Source organism: Saimiri boliviensis, chromosome 4 (genome assembly GCF_048565385.1).
Source record: "Saimiri boliviensis isolate mSaiBol1 chromosome 4, mSaiBol1.pri, whole genome shotgun sequence".
Taxonomy (NCBI): domain Eukaryota; kingdom Metazoa; phylum Chordata; class Mammalia; order Primates; family Cebidae; genus Saimiri; species Saimiri boliviensis.
This window is the reverse complement of record NC_133452.1, coordinates 69,780,158-69,801,173: the sequence shown is the minus strand read 5'-3', so window position 1 is coordinate 69,801,173 and position 21,016 is coordinate 69,780,158. Positions and strand designations below refer to the sequence as shown.

Here is a 21,016-nt window from a genome sequence, read left to right as displayed (position 1 = left end):
ATGCTAAGTTTAATCTTCCCATTGTAAAAGAACACTTATTCATTTGGAATTAGGAAGTCATCTGTTGGGTGATACTTTGACATCCAATAAACATCCTGTTCCCCTCAACTTTTATATCAATGGTTTTAGCTTTGCAGACGTTATCAGTACCAAAATGGAGTCACTTAAGTCATATTCTATCAAAATGCAGCTGGGAAGCCATGAAGAAGGAGCCCTCACAAATGTCTATCTCTTACAGAAATTATTGCAAGAAATTCCTCGAACTCACACTATTCGGGATAAGCCACTCGCAGAGAACACTTGCCTAACAATGGCTGTCTCCAGTAATAAGCCAGTGCCAACTCCTGCAACAAGCCTCCGTAGCCAATGGTCTTGGTTTCAAAGCAGCTGACATGGATGTCTCCCTTTTTTCATTTAAAATTTTCCCCTTGCCCCAGCTTCTTTGTATGTGCCTATGGTGAATCAAATTCAGAATGGCAATTTCTTGCTATTCCCAAGTAAATTCTTTGTTTTGGAGAGTCAGTCTCTCTGTTGCTTGTTTTAGATTGACACCTTTCATCAATGACCATTGCCTGAGTCAATTATTATGTTGTAGGCAATGCAAGTGCTTTTAATTTTCCATTTGAGTGACTGAATAGGTAAGTTTAAAAAAAAAAAAAAAGATTAGAGACAGGGCTTAGAGATATCTAACAGTTGACAGAAGTCACCAAGGGCTTGGAGATTGTGTTCTTCCACCATGTGTGAAAATGATCTCGTTTTATAGGTATATGTTCCTTGGCTGGATCTCATAAGACAAGTATTATTCATTTCAACTCGTATTTAATAGTGGCTGTATGTACCAGAAATTACACTAGAAATATTGAGATAAGACATGCAGTTTCTACTCACAAAGAGCTTCCTAATAGAGAACTAAGGGTACTAAGATGTTGTAAACACTTGATAAAATAAATGTAGAATCACAGACAGGGGCAGGTAGAGGATAGAAAAGGTGGCTCTAAGATGTGAATAATCAGTTCTACCTGAGTGAGAAAGCTGGTCAGGAAAGGGTTCCTGGAGGTGATCTTTGGGCTGAGTCTGGAAGCAGGTTAGCTACTCACCCAATGGAAAAGAGAGAGAAGAGTGCCAAGTGAATAAAGACATGGACATCATTGCCTCTCAACTGTCTTCATCCTTATATTATCATGGTCCCCTATACCGAAAGTGGCCATTCTTATAAGGATTCGTAAATCATTGCTTTTCTTTGTGTAGGATCCTCCAATCAACAGATGTGAGGTTTGTTTGGGTTATTTATCCTTGTTCTCTAAGTGGTAATTGGCTCTAGGTCTGGATGTTATGGTAAAGCAAGCTACAATAAATTAAGATTTGACTTGTCTGTGAGTGACACAAAGCCCAAACATCAGTAGCTCAAACAAGTTGCTTCTCTCTGCCTTTCTGTGTTTCTCTCTTTCTCTCTTCTCTCAGGTCTGGAAGTAAACAGCCTAGGGCTAATATAGTACTTGACATCTCAGGCTTCTCGAGCTTGTTTCTTCAGCTCAGAGTCTGAGATGAGTGCTCCAACTTAAGTCATCATGTCTTCAGCCAGCAGGAAGGGGGAAAGGCATAGAAAAGGGTATATGTTTTCTTTAAGGACACTTCTTAAAATTAACACGTATTACTTCTATTTACATTTCACTGGCCATAACTAAAAGATAGCTGAAATATGAAATTATTTTGCTACAGAAGGGAAGAGGTTTAGGGAACATATATCAGACTTGGCTATCTATGCCTGTTCACAGGTGGCTAAGAGGGTCACTGAGGAGCAGTTAGTGGGGAACAAAAAGGAGGCTCTCCAGGCACTGGGGATGGCATGGGTTAATGTTCAGAAAGAGGAAAACAGGCCATATTCTTAGGAAGCGATAGGGGGAAATTGAGAATAAAGACAGGTACATTGAGTACTTTTCAAAACCTCAAGAAAATTATATTTATTTACTTTGCCTTCTCTGAAGGTGGTAATCCCAAAGTGAAGAAAGCGTTAAGTTTTGAAACTGTTATTCAAAAAACTGGCTCACACCTATAATCTCAGCACTTTGGGAGGCCGAGGCAGGTGGATTACCTGAGTTCAGGAGTTTGAGACCAGCCTGGCCAACATGGTGAAAACCTGTCTCTACTAAAAATATAAAAATTAGCTGGGCATGGTGGCTCACGCCTGTCTTCCAAGATACTCAGGAGGCCGAAGCAGGATAATTGCTTGAACCTGGGAGGAGAAGTTTGCAGTGAGCAGAGATCAAGACATTGCGCTCAGACCTGGGTGACAGAGAAAGACTTCATCTCCAAAAAAAAAAAAAAAAAAAAAAAAAAAAGCCTACAGTAGCAACCTGTCAGATATTCACATTACTGACTTTATTGGAACTTTGTTGGAATATATTACAGGTACTTGATTCATTTTTTCATTCAATAAACACACATCATGAGACAGGCACTCAGCTTGATCAGGGATACAATAGTGAGCAGAGCAGAACAGTGGTCCCAGCCCACATGGTACTTACATGAGACAAATTCGAATCAAATATTCACATGAATAAATCTAAGCCTGCAACTGTGATAAGTGCTACAAGAAAGGAAATAAAGTGTAGTAATAAAAGGGCATTTGCCGCAGTCGGGGAAGTCACAGAAATGTCCCCAGGAGAGGTGATGCTTGGGCTGAGGTCTGAAGGAGGAGTGAACTAAGTGAGGAGTGGGTGACTAGTGGTGAGAGAGTTTGAATGCTCCCGACAGTGGAGGGAGAACTGAGCAACAGTTCCGATAACAGCGTAACAACATGAGGACAGGGACAAAGTGCAAAACGGTTCCAATAGTTTGCTACTTTTCATGGAAGCAAGAGGGGAAATAATACACATTTTTGTTTATTTCTGCAAAACTGACAAACCCAGAAATAAAATGAGACTGGTTACTTACCATGAGTGAGCAGGAATGGAGTGGAAAGAATGGGGCAACTGAAAACAGCAGAAGGGCTATAGGGGAGCGACATGTCTCTGAGTACAGCTTTTGTATAGTTCTGACTTTTAGAACTACGTTAGTGGCATATATTTCCAAAGCAAATAATTTAAATTAGCCAAGATGTGGGCAAAGACAGACCCAAAATGAAATAACAGGCCAGATGCAGTGGCTCATGCCTGTAATATAAATGCTCTGGGAGGTGAAAGCAGAAGAATCACTTGAGGCCAGAAGTTCAAGACCAACTTGGGCAACATAGTGAGACCCTGTCTCTACAAAGGATTTTCAAAAATTAGCTGGGTAGGCCAGGTGCTCATGCCTGTAATCCCAGCACTTTGGGAGCCTAGGGTGGGTGGATCACCTGAGGTCAAGAATTTTGAGACCAGCCTAGCCAACATGGTGAAACCCCATCTCTACTAAAAATACAAAAATTAGCTGGATGTGGTAGCGCCTGCCTGTAATCCCAGCTACCCAGGAGGCTAAGGGATGAGAATTGCTTGAATCCTGTAGGCGGAGGTTGCAGTGAGCCAAGATAGAGCCACTGTACTCCAGCCTGGGCGACAGATGGCCAACATGGTGAAACCCCATATCTACTAAAAATACAAAAAGATTAGCCAGGCATGGTGGCAGGTGCCTGTAATCAGCTACTCGGGAGGCTGAGGCAGGAGAATCGCTTGAACCCAGGAGTCAGAGGTTGCAGTGAGCCAAGATTGCATCACTGCACTCCAGCCTGGGCTACAGAGCAGATTCCGTCTCACAAAAAAAAAAAAAAAGATGGGACATGAAAGGACACAGGAGGGGTTTCAATGGCGAAATCTGGGACAAGTTGAAAAAAAATAATGAATAATCGTTTCATGAAATGGTAATAAATAATAACTCATCAATGATAAATATCCATGAGTCTAATGGATGTAAATAAATAAATAAATAAGTAAATGGAGGAAAAGGGACAGCTCTTCCTTTCAGAAGAATTCCATTAATAAGTGTAGAAAGAAACACCATAGTCATAATAATTTCAAGCAAGAAGCATCAATGGATGATACAACTGGTGGGAAAAATATGATGAAAAACAGAATATTTATATATTCCTAGGGTTATCTTGCCACAAGATTCTCATTCATTTCAAAGGGAAAAATACTAACTTTACAGTGAATGAATCTAGTAGACACCACCTTGGTGAAGTAATTAAAGTTAACATCACCAATAGTAAGACAAGTTGACATAATGTGTCTCCTGATAGGATGCACTGATGTGGAGAAGAGCACAGTATCATGATTGTGGAATTCTTCCCAAAATGCATTATCAGAACTTAATCACAAAGAAAATTCAGAAAAGTTCAAGGTACATTCTAAACTCTCCAGTGTTCTTCAAGTGTCAAAGTCTTGAATGTTAAAAGAAGGATGAAGGAACCATCCCAAATTAAACTAAGAAGACATGACAATTTAATGCAATGTGGGATCTTATTTATTTATTATTTTTTTTTTTTTGAGACAGAGTTTTGCTCTTGTTACCCAGGCTGGAGTGCAATGGCGCAATCTTGGCTCACCACAACCTCCGCCTCCTGGGTTCAGGCAATTCTCCTGCCTCAGCCTCCTGAGTAGCTGGGATTACAGGCACACACCACCATGCCCAGCTAATTTTTTGTATTTTTTTTTAGTAGAGACAGGGTTTCACCATGTTGACCAGGATGGTCTCGATCTCTTGACCTCGTGATCCACCCGCCTCAGCCTCCCAAAATGCTGGGATTACAGGCTTGAGCCACCGCGCCTGGCTGGGATCTTGTTTTGAAAGAAAAAAAAAAAAAAAGAACCCGACTAGTGGCACAATTAATACAATTTAAATAAACTTTTTATATAACAGTATTGTACCAAATGTAATTTTCTGTATAATTATAATGTGATTAAAATTGTTAACATTTGGAGAAGCTGAGTAAAGGATATATGGGAACTCTGTATTCCTTTTGTATCTTTTATTCTAAGTCTGAAATTATTTTAAAATGTAAAGTTTAAAATAACGCAAAAGGCCAGGCGTGATGGTTCACGCCTATAATCCCAGCACTTTGGGAGGCCAAGACGGGTGGATCACTTGTCAGGAGTTCGAGACCAGCCTGGCCAACATGGTGAAACTCCCATCTCTACTAAAAATACAAATATATATATATATATATATATATATATATATATATACACATATATAATATACGTATATACATATATATGTATATATATACATATATAATATATGTATATACATATATTAGCCGAGCATGTAGCCTATGGTCCCAGCTACTTGGAAGGCTGAGGCAGAATTGCTTGAACCCAGGAGATAGAGGTTGCAGGTAACTGAGATCATATCACTGAACTCCAGCCTGGATGAGAGTGAGACTCCATCTCAAAAAATAAAATACAATAAAATAATGCAAAAGACTTGTAATGAACTGTTCTGTTATTCAAATCCAGCAAGCTTGTCAGAAAGCAAACAAACAGGCTTGAGAAGAAGGTAGGGCTAGATCATGTAGGAACTTGGTAGCCATGTTAAAGGATTTAGGCCTTGTATCTTAGGAGCAGTGAGAAACCACTGAAGAAGGGATTGGGGCGTGGGGTCAGTACATGTGTGAGGGCTCCAACAGGAAAGAGATGGCATGCTCAAAATAGATAATTAGAGAGAGATTTGTTTACATAGAGATTGTGTAAATGATACTCCTGACTTCTGAATCCTAACATTATCAAAAATAGTAAGTTTTCTAAGCTTACGGTTGTAGTAACATTGACACTTTCACTTGAGAACACTCAGGGATAATTTAAGGAATGGATGCTGACAATTCTAGTGCCTCATGTAAGATGTAAAATAAAAGAAAGATTTTTGTTGTCATGTTTTACCATGAGGAAATATGTAGAATATGCACATGATGTTTTACTGATTTTATTCATTACTGATTGCTAGTTTCTGGAATCTTGCCAGAAAGCTCCTCTAGGTTCTACAGGTGTTTTGTGTGTGTGCTGGGTGCCAGCTCCTATGGTTCCTCACGGATGTTTTCAAAAAAGCTACACCACTTGACTTCTCTCTTGTCGCCACCTACCTTGCCTTGTGACTCTTCCTTCTGTCATTCATTATTACTTCCTAGTGCTACAAGTTTTGCTCTCATAGTGCACATAGCTCTGAGAGCCAACCTTAGGAGGTTTTATAATTAGTAGCCCCACTGAGAAATTTGACTGCCTTCATGAGGACTAGGTGAGTTATCTACTTTTTTAAGTAGAGTATGCATATTCATTCAGGTCATCTCTGTTTCCCACAGCTGTTCCTCCGACCCCAAATAAAAATCCCAAGCAAATTCACCTTCCTGCTTTCTCCAGCCTTGTTCTTTTTCTTCCTAAGACAGATCTACAGTCTTTTGCTGGACTATCAGCCCTAAAGTTTCCATCATTATTTATTGCAGGGGACTCTTATTCCCCCAGGGTTCCTAAAGGAAGTTTTGCATATTAAAGTCTCTACTATAACCCTAACTGCTACATTCCTGGTTTTCAAAAATAGGTGGTTCTCAAAATTAGAACTTTTCAGCTGGGTAATACTCACTTTACGAATACAGATTTAAGAAAATTGTAGTGTCTTTTTAAAGTTGATTTATTCTGGAATATGATTGAAGTTGGCCTGCAAGATCAAATTAGATTAGGCACAGAGGCAAGATATATTTTCATCTATTAATTCCATAGGAATTAACAGAGGTTGCAGTGAGCCAAGATGGCACTATTGCTCTCCAGCCTGGGTGACAGAGTAAGTTTCTGTCTCAACAATAACAACAACAAAAACTTAGTTATGAAAACTTCCTTTTTCAGCTAACATTTTTATAATTAAAAGGATTAACGTGAAATATGCTTTTATGCCTCTGGAAGTACATGAGTCTCTGGCTTTTTCTGAAAATTTGGATGCTGCTTAAGGACATACACAGAATGTGTTGGCCAAATGTGACAACACGGATGGACAGTGTGTGACCCATGTAGAGGTCAGCTTTTACTTTCTGCTTTTTCCACTTTTCAGTTCATAGGTTTTTTATATTCCTTTGTCAATGTCTTGTTGGTTTAGGCTCCTTGGGCAAACACTTCCCAACTATCTTAGCTTATTGTTTTTTTCAATGGCATTTTAGGGGAAGAAAGTGAAGAATTGGAAGAAAAACTTTAACTTCAGTTGCCAGTGACTAATTAGGAGACTAAAAATTAGGAGTTTCCACTGGACTTCATCTGAAAGTTTGATTCTTTGTTTTCTAGTAGCTTTCTTGCCAGGTCCTACTGGCAGACCCTGGCCCAGCAACGGACGAACAAATACACTCAGACACAAATATCTGGTGAAAGAGTGGACTAGGGGTCCAGGCCACTCACAGACACCGAGAAGAGTCTGATAAAGAGTTAACAGCTGCAGCCCTAACCAGCTGGCACTCTGGGAATTTATTCAGTATAGATTTAGTGACAGAGGCTTTGAGTCAACACACTTGTGGTTGATTAAAGGCCAGGTTCCAAGGCTTAAAGCAAACACCATTTGTGGGTAATAACATTGTTGACCCCTTGAGTAGAGAGCAGTCATGTGCCTGTGGATGTTCAAAGGTTGGTCTTAGAACCACATTAGTAAACAAGCTCTTTAGGTAAACTCCCTTACATTCCTTTCTGCCTAATTGCCTGTGGGTAAGAGACACTGTCTTACCTTATTCTTTTCTGAGGCTTTTGCAAAAAACCTTCTGGCCTTCCAAGAAGATCTGCTTCTATTTCAAATTTTTTTCCCACCACACTGAGTGAACCCCTACATCTACTTAGTAAATAAAGCCTCCTCACTCTATCTGTTGGAAAAAGAGGCATTAGTATTAAAGATTAATCTAAGAAATATATAATGGAATTGATTCAAAAGCAGTGTCCCAAACAAAATTCATTTATTGTAGAAAGAGATGCCTAATTTTCACAGTTGTTAAATATATACATTGTTAAGTACTAGAAATTCAAGATGATTCAGTAATAACTGCTTCAAGATAATTCAGTAATAATGGCATATCACATATTTGGGAAGATAAAACATATTTTTTTCCTTTAAATTTTACTTTGTTGGAAGGCAAATGAGTTGTTAAATATGTGCTGGATTTGGATTCAAATATTAATACCAAGAATTTCAGGTTATTTGGACATGCTTCGGTATACCATTCCTTAAATGTTTTATGGTGCTTTTTTAAGTAGAAAAGATTTTTTTTTTAAACTCAGTTTAAAAATTTAGTTATGGATTGGGTGTAGTGGCCACACCTGTAATCCCAGCTACTCATGAGGCTAAGTCAGGAGAATTGCTTGAACTTGGGAGGCAGAGGTTGCAGTGACCTGAGATGGGACCACTGCACTCCAGCTTGGGTGTGACAGAGGAAGATTCCATCTAAAAAATAATAAAAATAAAAATAAAAAATAAGAAAGTTAGCCAGGCATGGTGGTGCATACCTATAGTTCCAGCTACTCGGAAGTCTGAGATGTGAAGATCACTTCAGCCCTGGAGGCTGAGGCTGCAGTAAGCCATGATCACACCACCACACTCTAGCCTGGGCAACAGAGTGAAACCCTGTCTCAAAACAAAATCAAATTACAGCATACACACACACACACACACACACACACGTAGAACGTATTTATATATATGTATATAGTTTGTGAGATGAAATGAATATGCATACCCTAGTTATACAACAAAGGTTGAAACTTAAACTCCTAGATCACACAATAATACCTTGACAAAATTTTTATTCATAGAAACCCTTGAAAGCAGCTACTAGATGAAATAACAAAAACTTTTGTCCAAGATTTTAGCCCTTTTTATTGACCTTCTTTTCTTCATGATTCTCTCTCAAAGGATAAATTGTACATTTCTTATATTTGTAAACATCAGATATCCAAGCCGTATTACTACAATCCTCAGGAAAAATTCATTTCTTCAGCTCTTCATGCACAGCTGGATTGGTGCAGGCAGTAGCTTGGAGCGCCTCTGTTTCTCCCTTTAAAACAAACTCAGCTGACATTGGGTGTTCCTGGACCCTGGATTTTACAGCATGAGCTACATAGTTAAGGCTGGTATTTTCACTCCAATGCCAGTAACCTGAGAAGGGGTTATACAGCATTCCTACCACTGTGTGAACTGACAGACCATCTGAAAAAAAATATCAGAAACAGTAGATTTAATAAATATTTTCCTTCCAATTTCCAAGAGTCTCATGCAACTCTCTGTATTAAAAATGCTGGGAGGACACTAAGTGGGTAAGAGAAGAAGGAAAGAAAAAAAAAAAAAAAAAAAAAAAAAAAAAAAAAAGGATTCCTAAGGATTCCTAACTTAATCAGCAAACATATTTTATAACTATGTACTAATCACAATTTACTGCAGAACTGCAGTAAGTCACAATTAGAACACATACTCTAAAGCAGTGTGCCTGGATTCAAATCCCAGCTCAGGCACCTATTATATGGTGACCATGGGCAAGTCACTTAACTGTTCTAAACCTCAGTTTTCTTACATGTACAGAACTTGCATCATAGAATTGTTAGAATTAGATGAGCTATGTGTGTAAACTAGCACAATGCTTGGAGTTTGGTAAGTATTCATTAAATGTTAGCTGTTATTAAAAAACACCTGCCAGGCCAGGCGCGGTGGCTCAAGCCTGTAATCCCAGCACTTTGGGAGGCCGAGACGGGTGAATCACGAGGTCAAGAGATCGAGACCATCCTGGTCAACATGGTGAAACCCCGTCTCTACTAAAAATACAAAAAATTAGCTGGACATGGTGGTGCGTGCCTGTAATCCCAGCTACTCAGGAGGCTGAGGCAGGAGAATTGCCTGAACCTGGGAGGCAGAGGTTGTGGTGAGCCGAGATCGCGCCATTGCACTCCAGCCTGGGTAACAAGAGCGAAACTCCGTCTCAAAAAAAATAAAAATAAAAATAAAAAAATTAAAAAAAAACACCTGCCAATAAAAGATTGTCTCCATAACTCATCTTTAAAACTTTTTTTTCCTACTTCCCTCCCTCCTTCTTTTCTTTTCTTTTTTGAGACAGAGTTTCATTTTGTCACCTAGGCTGGAACATAGTGGCACAATCTCGGCTCACTGCAACCTCCATCTCCTGAATTCAAGTGATTCTCCTGCTTCAGCCTCTCAAGTAGCTGGATTACAGGCATGTGGCATCATGCCCAGCTAATTTTTGTATTCTTAGTAGAGATGGGTTTTGCCACATTGACCAGGCTGGTCTCAAAGTCCTGACTTGAAATAATCTGCCTGACTCAGCCTCCCAAAATGCTGGAATTACAGGCATGAGCCACTATGTGCAGCCTTACTTTATTTTCAACAAAGTTACTCACAGAAATCTTTAGACTTTACTACATTGCTATGTACTGATAATATTCCAAGTAAAATCAAGTTTATTGATAGTTATATGAAAAAAATTCGAAATATAGGAATCTAAGTACTCAACAGAAACACCAAATGCCAAGTAAATGAACTGATAAACACTGTTACTTGACAGGAATTCATGACATAAATTGACTCTGTGTAAAGCAGAGCTAGGCATTGTAGAGAGTACAAAAAGGAGACATAGTTTTGCCTTCAAGAAGCTTACAGGCCTTAAAAGGATGAAAAAAACACCCAAATAACCATGAAGTCATGCTGTGAGTCACATAAAATACATAAAAAGTGACACTGACGTTCAAAATATATGTAACTGTGGCGGAATCAGGAAAAATAATATGTAAGACAAGCTGATACAAGCTAAGCTCAATAGGGCAGATTGAGAATGTGTAAATAGCAGACATCTGTACCTCATTCTTAAACAAGTGAGGACTAAAGAGCCAAAAAGTATTCACTGATCATCTGTTACCTGCTTGGCCCTGGGTTGGGGGCAACAGGTAAAACGGAAGTGGTATCTATTACTTAATCCTAACATCAAAGAGTTTATGACCTAGTTGAGGAGATAAAACCAACATCCAAAAATACAGCAGCCTATTTTATTAAGTGCTAGGTTGAGTGATTTCTAATTACTGGGATATTAAAAGTTCAGTTAGGCCTGGAAAACTGGAAAAAATGCTCTTAATACTTACTTGATTCCAGAATGCTCTCTAGTGTTTCAGGTGAAACAAACTTCTCCCATGTATGAGTACCTTTTGGTACAATACCTGCAATTTGCTCTGAAAAAACAATTCCTAAAGCATAGGAAAGTTGTGTTTTGTTGATTGTAGTAATGAATAAAGAACCACCAGGCTAAAAGAAATGAAATTATACAGAAGTAAAATGTAAAAGGTTAAGTGTATCAATTAAGGGTAAATCTCCCCCTCCTCCCTCCTTTCTTCCAAATAATCTGAGTGCCATTAAGATACATATGTTTGAATAAAATATAATTCACCAAAATACTATTTTTTTCTCTTGGGAAATTCACTATAAAAGGCATTTTAGATGTACTCAGTGAGTATATACAACAGTGTTTACAACTCTTAAGATCATACATAATTATGATTTATATTTATACTTTTTTTATATATCAATTTATGATAAAATACAGAATGAGATCAGGCTGCTTTTCCTTGTTACATGTCCACATTCACATTCTAACATATGTCAAAACAGTTTTCACTGTAAGGGCTGAGCCTGTCTTAACTCGTTTGTTATAGCACAGAGCTATACATCTTATGCAGGGAAGCACTACCAATAAGTGTTCTCTGACTAACACATTAATGATTATGTTTGAATGTTTTTTGTTTTGTTTTGATTTCATTTTTATAAAAAATATAAAGACTGACCTGCCATGGTGGCTTACACCTGTATTACCAGGACTCTGGGAGGCTAAGGCAGGAAGATCACTTGAGATCAAGAGTTTGAGACCAGCCTGGCCAACATGGTGAAACTCCCTGTATCTACTAAAAGTATAACAATTAGCTGGGCATGGTGGCACGTGCCTGTATTCCCAGCTACTCAGAAGCTGAGGCAAGAGAATCACTGGAACATGAGAGGTGGAGGTTCTGTCTCTCTCTCTCTCTCTCTCTCTCTCTCTCTCTCTCTCTCTCTCTCATTATTTATAAACTTATGGGATTTATAAATAGTCCCATATATCCTTTACATTCATTCCAGAACAAGATAAGCACTGGAATGAATGTAAAGGATTTATGGGACTATTTATGGGACTATTCAGTTGGCAATTTTATTTTATTTTATTATTTTTTGAGACAAAGTCTTGCTCTGTTGTCCAGACTAGAGTGCAGTGGCATGATCCTGGCTCACTTCAACCTCTACCTAGTGGGTTCAAACAATTCTCTTGCCTCAGCCTCCTGAGCAGCTGGGATTACAGATGCCTGTCACTGCACCTGGCTGATTTTGTATTTTTAGTAGAAATGGGATTTCACCATGTTAGCCTGGCTGGTATTGAACTGTTGACCTCGTGATCCACCTGCCTTGGCCTCCCAAAGCGCTGGGATTACCGGCATGAGCCAGCACACCCAGACTCAGTCTGGCATTTTATAGTAACTATATTGATGGTGTTTCCTTATGTTGTCTCACAATGGCAAGGATATTAATGTCTGCTCTCTATACATTGTCATTAGCCTGACTGGAGAAAAATGCCAAAGATTCCCTCCAAAATAATCATATTACATATAGGAAGAAAGAGAGAAAGAAAAGGGGGTTGGGAGAAAGAGACAATATATCTTAGATACCACTCTAAGCCAAAACCAAAAAAGTTAAGGTGGGGGACCCTGAAATATTGGGGTATGCCTTTAAAAACAAAAATATCATATACTATATTAGCACACATTTTAACTTTCCTCTGTAAAGCTCTGGTATTCTAAAATATCTTTTTTTTTCCTTTAGTGGCGTGATCATAGCTCACTGCAGCTTCAAACTCTAAAATTCTAAAATATCTTAAGAATCACTTACAGTCCAGGCATGGTAGCTCATGCCTATAATTCTAGTGCTGAGGCAGGAGGACAGCTTGAGGCCAAGAGTTCAAGATTAGCCTGATCAACATAGCTACAAAAAAATTATTTTAAAAAAACTGTCGGGGCCAGGCGCAGTGGCTCAAGTCTGTAATCCCAGCACTTTGGGAGGCCGAGGCGGGTGGATCACGAGGTCAAGAGATCGAGACCATCCTGGTCAACATGGTGAAACCCCGTCTCTACTAAAAATACAAAAAATTAGCTGGACATGGTGGCGCGTACCTGTAATCCCAGCTACTCAGGAGGCTGAGGCAGGAGAATTGCCTGAACCCAGGAGGCAGAGGTTGTGGTGAGCCGAGATTGCGCCATTGCACTCCAGCCTGGGCAACAAGAGCAAAACTCTGTCTCAAAAAAAAAAAAAACAAAAAAACAAACTGTCAGGCATGGTGGTATGCACCTGTAGACATAGCTGCTTGGGAGGCTGAGGCAGGAAGATCACTTGAACCCAGGAGTTTGAGGTTATAGTGAGCTATGATAGTACCACTGTACTCCAGCCTGGATGACAGAGGTAGGACCCTGTCTCTGAAAAAAAAAAAAAAAAATCACTTATGAATATCTAATCTGTGTTCTACAAAATCATACTCTAAGGAAATGATGGTAAGCAATAGTCATTTTTAAAATATAGGTTTTCCATTAAAGCAAAAATTAATTTTAGAGCCCACAATGCCAGCATCCCTCATATGTGTCAAAGAAGCTCCATTAATACACACTGACATACAAAATAAGAATTAACAATCAGTTAAGAAATCTTATTTGGAAAATAAGAGATAAGCCTAGTAAAACTCCACTTAAGAGGAAACAAGGGCTAGGCAGAGTAGCTCACACCTGTAATCCTAGCACTTGGGGAGGCTGAAGCAGCAGGATTCCTTGAACCCAGGATTTTGAAACCAGCTTGGAAAACATAGGGAGACCCTGTCTCTACAAAAAAGTAATAAAATACAAAATTAAAAATTAAAATTAGCCAGACATGGTGACATACACCTGTGGTCCCAGCTACTTGGGGTGATGAGAGAGGAGCATGGCTTGAGCCCAGTAAATGGCTGCAGTGAGCTGTGATCTTGCCAGTACCCTCCAGCCTGGGTAACAGAGTAAGACCTTGTCAAGAAAACAAAAAGAGGAAACACCAAGAAACTGTCACAGATTGAAAGAGACTAAGGAGAAATGGAAGCTAAATACATGTAGGAGTCTGGTTTGGATCCTCTAACAGCAAACTGACATTAGCAAAAATAAATTAATAAAATTTAACAAGCTCTGCAGTACAGTTAACAAGTATAATGTTGATGTTAATTTCTTAGTTTTGAGAACTGTACCATGGGTTATATAAAGGGCTAGGACTTGAGGCAAGTGAGGCTTCTAGGGCACAGAACTGAAATAGGCAACCCCTTTCAGAGTGTGCAAGTGCAGGGTCAGCACCTGAGAGGGACTGTCTCCTACAATTTCGTGCCCTAAGTGCCTCACTTGACTCAACCTAGCTCCTACCCTTATGACGTGAGATGTTAACCTAAGGGGAAGACAGGTGAAAGGAACACTGTACTATCTTTGCAATTTTGCTATAAATTTAAAATTACTTAAAAAATTATTTTTTTTTTTAAAAAAAGCTCTGTTTTGCTAAGAGCTAAGCATTTCATTGTTTTGGCTTTTGACCTTAGGATGTCACCTCCTGAGTGTGTGAACAACAGAGTCAATGTAGTAATAATAATAATGCTTTAAGGGCATTTATTAAAAGAAAACTTAGAACCACATTCAGAGGATGAAGTCTATGGCAAATTATACATATAAGCATAATAAGTAATGGAGAGAACCAAACTTGCAGTCAAATGGTCTGGCCTTAACTCCCACTTAAATGGCTAGTGACCTCTGACACCTCACAAATCCTGAGTCCTCACAGGTGAAAGGATGTGATAACAACACCTGCCTTTCCTTCCTTATCTAGTTGTAGGTAAGATCAAGTGAGAACATATTTATGAAATATTCTTTAAAAGCTAAAAACTATTATGCATTTACCACATACAGAATTACATATCTTATTTAATTAAATTTATGCTAATAATTTTTATTGATTTTTAAGTATTCATCCAAATCAATTTTTTAAAATTGTCATTCAATATCTATTAAGTATTTAATACAGACTATACCAATGGAAAAATACTGCTATAAATGTATGGTTTTCCAATGTTCAGCACCAAAATTTTTCTTTTCTTTTTGGAGACAGGGTCTCACTCTGTTGCCCAGGCTGGAGTGCAGTGGTGTGGTCTCGTCTCACCGCAACCTCCACCTCCTGGGTTCAGTGATTCTTGTGCCTCAGCCTCCCGAGTAGCTGGGATTACAGGCGTGAACCACCATGTTCAGCTAATTTTTGGTATTTTTAGTAGAGACAGGGTTTCACCATGTTACCAAGGCTAATCTTGAACTCCTGGCCTCAAGTGATCTGCCTGCCTTGGTCTCCCAAAGTGCTGGGATTACAGGTGTAAGCCACCATGTCCGGCCAGCACCAACATTTTTCAAGATCCCTGGACATCCAAGATACTAAAAGAACACAGGAAAACCCTGGAAGTGAGGGCAAGCTGAAGGACAGTAGAAATTTACAGCAGAGATGCTGCCCCCTTCTCCTGGCTTCCTGGTTTCATCTCTACTATACCTTGCCTGCTGGACTGCTTATACATTATGGACCATTTTATTGCTATGGATACATATACACACACTCAGAAGAAGAAGTCAAGATGTAAACTCCATAAACCTTACCTTTAACACTTGACAGCAGCACTGTAAAAACGTTTCTAGATCAATCACATGTTCTACAACTTCAGAAGCTACAACAGCATCAAATGTTTCTGCAGTCTCTTCCGCAATCTCTTCCAGAGAACACACTCTGTACTCTATCCTCTTATCCAGTACTGGATCAAATGATTTATGGCACCGTGCTGTTTTAATGTTCTCATCCACAGGATCGATTCCAATAACTGAAGCCCCAAGCCGCCCTAGAGGCTAATGGCATAAAAAACTGTTACCCTCAGGAAGAAAATAGAACACATGTTAGCAGTAAAAAACTTACCAAAATGAAACAAGATTAACCATGAGGTGGTAAATACTAGACATCATTTATGGGTACATGGAAATTCATATACTATTTTCTTTAGTTTGTACACATTAAAAATTTTTGATAATCAAACCCTTAAAGGTAAGAAGAACAATTAAAACAACAAAAACTGATTTAAAAAAAACTACTTGGCCGGGCGTGGTGGCTCACGCCTGTAATCCCAGCACTTTGGGAGGCCGAGGCGGGTGGATCACGAGGTCAAGAGATCGAGACCATCCTGGTCAACATGGTGAAACCCCGTCTCTACTAAAAATACAAAAAATTAGCTGGGCATGGTGGTGTGCCTATAATCCCAGCTACTCAGGAGGTTGAGGCTGGAGAATTGCCTGAACCCAGGAGGCGGAGGTTTCAGTGAGCCGAGCTCGCGCCATTGCACTCCAGCCTGGGTAACAAGAGGAAACTCCGTCTCAAAAAAAAAAAAAAAACTACTTGAAGACAGTGAAAACAATTTTGTCTATGTACTCTAGGCACATTTACTTGTACATAGTACAGTATTAACACAGTTAAAGTGCAATAGATGTAACAAGTCACTGTAAAAACAGCAATCATTTCTGAAATATTCAAATTGTTTAAAGAACAATCTTTTCTCAAGCTTTTTTTTATCTGACTGACTAGAAATGATTTTTTCATAGCTAATTCTTCTTTCAAGTTTTGTATTTAGTTATTTCCTATGACATGTCCAAGTTTTTAAACACAGGTTGGCCAGGTATGGTGGCTACTGACTGTAATCCCAACACTTTGGGAGGCTGAAGCGTGTAGATCACCTGAGGTCAGGAGTTTGAGACCAGACTGGCCAATACGGCAAAACCTCGTCTCTACTAAAAATACAAAAAATTATCCAGGGGTTGTGGCGGGTGCCTGTAATTAAAGCTAGTTGGGAGTCTGAGGCAGGAGAATCACTTGAACCTGGAGGTAGAGACTGCGGTGAGCTGAAATCATGCCATTGCACTCTAGCCTGGGCAGAGTGAAACACTGTCTCAAAAAACAAAAAAGATTAAAATCAACATTATGCTGTTTTTTGGAGAGACAGTCTTGCTCTGTTGCCCAGGCTGGAGTACAATGGCACAATCTCGACTCACTGCAACCTCTGCCTCCTGGATTCAAGTGATACTCCTGCCTCAGTTTCCCGAGTAGCAGGGATTACAGATGCCTGCCACCACACCTGGCTAATTTTTTTTTTTGAGTTGGAGTTTCGCTCTTGTTACCCAGGCTGGAGTGCAATGGCGCGATCTCGGCTCACCGCAACCTCCGCCTCCTGGGTTCAGGCAATTCTCCTGTCTCAGCCTCCTAAGTAGCTGGGATTATAGGCACGCGCCACCATGCCCAGCTAATTTTTTGTATTTTTAGTAGAGATGGGGTTTCACCATGTTGACCAGGTTGGTCTCGATCTCTCGACCTTATGATCCACCCGCCTCGGCCTCCCAAAGTGCTGGGATTACAGGCTTGAGCCACTGCGCCCGGCCCTAATTTTTGTATTTTCAGTGGAGATGGGTTTTGCCATGTTGGCCAGGCTGGTCTCAAACTCCTGACCTCACGCGATCCACCCACCCCGGGCTCCCAATATGCATTTCTTTTTTTAATGAATAATATTATTTGTTGAAATGATAAATGAGGCACAAATCTACTTCTTAATTTTTTTCCCTCAGTTAAAAATGGCAGGAAAACTGTCACTTACTTCAGTTAACAGCCCACCACCACAGCCAACATCAAGAATCTTCATCCCAGACAAAGGTTTTCCTGGCTGGTGATTAGGAATTGTTTTCAGAAGATTGTCTCTTTAAAAAATTCAAAACATACCAAAATAAATAATTAATTTTATCAATGAAAAGTCTTAAATGTATGTAGTTTTCAAGGAAATATTAACTCCCATTTAAATAGATTATTTATATTTTTGGATAAACAGGTCTTTTATTTTCAACATTAAGTGATAATTTACAAAACATTTTCAATAATCAAAAGCAGGAGGCTTAAAGGTCTGAAATAATCTAGTAGTAATTATGACAAGTATTGTTTTAGTAATAAGATAAAGGAAAAATTTCAAAATAATCTAGTTTAGATTAACCTAATTTCAGTTGCTTGAGATAGCATGACATATGTTTTGGCTTTGTTGTCAATACTTGCTAGACCTATTTCATGTCAGTAGCAAATAGGTTATTTTTTTTTTTTTTTGAGACGGAGTTTCCTCTTGTTACCCAGGCTGGAGTGCAATGGCACGATCTCAGCTCACCGCAACCTCCGCCTCCTGGGTTCAGGCAATTCTCCTGCCTCAGCCTCCTGAGTAGCTGGGATTACAGGCACGCGCCACCATGCCCAGCCGATTTTTTGTATTTTTAGTAGAGACGGGGTTTCACCATGTTGACCAGGATGGTCTCGATCTCTTGACCTCGTGATCTACCCGCCTCGGCCTCCCAAAGTGCTGGGATTACAGGCTTGAGCCACCGCGCCCGGCGCAAATAGGTTATTTTACAGAGCTTAGGAAAAGCAAATAAGAGACCTATATTTTCAGAATTTGTCTATATTCCCTTCGAAATGGAATCTCTTTTAATCTTCTAAATGAGTAGTGTTTTCATGTATGAGCATGTAACAGGCATCTAAATCAAGAAAACTTAATTCTAAGATAATCACAATAATACTTTACCTATACAAACATATGTATACACACATATGCACATAAGTATATATACACACCTAACAGTATGAAAATTAAACATATAAATATATATGGATTATATATAAGCTTTAATTATACCTAAAATATTATTCATAATGAGGATATCTTAAGATATCTTCTATTATCATTAAAATTAATTGAATTCTAAGAATAACAAGGATAGTGGAAAGGACCCATTTCAAATGAAGTCCGATCCATTCTTTAAACAGCAACTAAAATGACTTCTTTACATCATAATTTAGATCATACCACTTTCCTTCGATGGCTTCTAATTATGCTTAAAATAAAATCTAAACTTTTAACCATACCTTGCACTGCCCTGGGTTATTATGTATGATGTCTAATTAAAGGTGTCACAGTAGTTTGAATAGATTAATTCTCAAACTTACTATGCATCAGAATCACCAGAAAAGTTTGCTTAAAACAGAGTACTGGCTGGGCACGGTGGCTCAAGCCTGTAATCCCAGCACTTTGGGAGGCCGAGGCGGGTGGATCACGAGGTCGAGAGAGCAAGACCATCCTGGTCAACATGGTGAAAACCCGTCTCTACTAAAAAATACAAAAATTAGCTGGGCATGGTGGCATGTGCCTGTAATCCCAGCTACTTAGGAGGCTGAGGCAGGAGAATTGCTTGAACCCAGGAGGCGGAGGTTGCGGTGAGCCGAGATCGCGCCATTGCACTCCAGCCTGGGTAATAAGAGCGAAACTCCGTCTCAAAAAAAAAAAAAAACAAAACAAACAAACAAACAAACAAAAAACAGAGTACTGTACCCTCCACAGAGAAGTAGGTCCCTGAAGAGACCTGATAATTTGCATTTCTAATGAGTTCCTAGGTGAACTAATGTCACTGTCGAGGGCCTACACTTTGAGAACCAGTGTTCTAGCTTACATGAACGACATGTCTGTTTTCCTTTGCTTTACTGTTTGTTGCAGTGGTCCACAAAGTCAGTAGTATTAAAGCATGCCAGTATTTCTCTTTTTGCTACACTGATTCTGGATCAACCAGCAAAAACCAACCAGGAAGTTCCTTGAGGGCAAAGTCTGAGTCAGATATTCTGTGACTGTTAAAATGCTTTGCCCAAAATTGTTTGATAAATACATAAATGGACAGAAGAACAAATGAACAATGTCTTAAATGTAAGCCTTGATGAACTCTTGCCTTTCTTTAACTCCCACAGCACCCTATAAGTTCCCAAACCACATAGATTGTGTTTAATTGTCTTAGAATCTTTTACAGTCTAGCCCCTGAGCTCTGTATGAGGTAAGTTCTCAGAAAAATTTGTTGAATCAGACTTTCACAGCAGAATTCCCTTTATCAGAACTGCCTAAGTCAATGAGGCCACTGTAGGTCTACAGGCATAAAATGGCCTTGGGCCAAGCATGGTGGCTAATGCCTGTAATCCCAGCACTTCGGGAGGCCAAGGTGGGTGGATCACCTGAGGTCAGGAGTTTAAGATCGGCCTGGCCAACACAGTGAAACCCTGTGTCTACTAAAACTACAAAAATTAGCTGAGCATGGTGGCAGATACCCGTAATCCCAGCTACTTGGGAAGGTGAAGCAGGAGAACTGCTTGAACCCAGGAGGCGGAGGTTGTGGTGAACCGAGATCTCGCCATTGCACTCCAGCCTGGGTGACAAAAGCGAAACTGTATCTCAAAAATAAATAAATAAATAAGTAAATGAAAAATAAAATAAATAAAACAAAATGGGCTTGAAGCCATAAGACCCTAGTTTGTGTTTATAAGGACTTAATTCTAATTGACTTGATAATGTACAAATATGCTTCAAATTAAGCTATGAAAGCAGTCTGGACCTTGGGTGATACTATTAAAAATTAATCGTTTCAAACAGTGGTCACGGAAATGAATCTCTCTAATTTCCAAAGCCAACTTAAAGTGCAGCATTTTTAACTAGGTATAAACCAAAACAAAAATGAATGTAAAATATGAATTCTTAAAAAGTTCCACTTAAAAAGACTTAGAGTTTCTGGAATGTTACCTAATAAATGGCACCCTCAGGTCATTCATGGAATGAAGAGGTCCATATACTCCTTGCTCATCCCACCATTTGTGAGCCAGGGCCATGAAGGTTTTCAGCTCACCACTGTCGACAGTGGTTTGGAAAGTACTGTACAGTTTTGTCCAAGGGTACCTATGAGGCGAAAATGAAGAACCAGCAAATACCACTGTTTTGAAGAAAAGTTTAACATGGGATATGTTATATAGAAACATAGTCTTACTTACAATTTATTATATTCTAAATCTGTACATTGCTCAATATTGACGCTTTAAAACC

The 21,016-nt window shown here is 39.3% G+C and overlaps 1 protein-coding gene across 2 annotated transcripts in view; it reads right to left on the bottom strand.

Annotated features, from left to right (window-relative positions):
• Positions 1-5,250: 5,250 nt before the first annotated feature.
• COQ3 (coenzyme Q3, methyltransferase) overlaps positions 5,251-21,016 on the bottom strand; it is a 35,774-nt gene continuing 20,008 nt past the window's right edge. Inside the window, exons 3-7 of one of the 2 annotated variants that reach the window (XM_039465760.2) lie at positions 20,720-20,872; positions 17,726-17,825; positions 15,696-15,938; positions 11,070-11,229; positions 5,253-9,135 (exon numbers count right to left, since the gene is read on the bottom strand). In XM_039465760.2, coding sequence (XP_039321694.1) covers positions 8,915-9,135; positions 11,070-11,229; positions 15,696-15,938; positions 17,726-17,825; positions 20,720-20,872 — 877 coding nt within the window. In that variant the 3' untranslated portion in view covers positions 5,253-8,914. Of the gene's footprint in view, positions 9,136-11,069; positions 11,230-15,695; positions 15,939-17,725; positions 17,826-20,719; positions 20,873-21,016 lie in introns of both variants that reach the window. The other variant, XM_074397681.1, reaches the window with a different exon arrangement.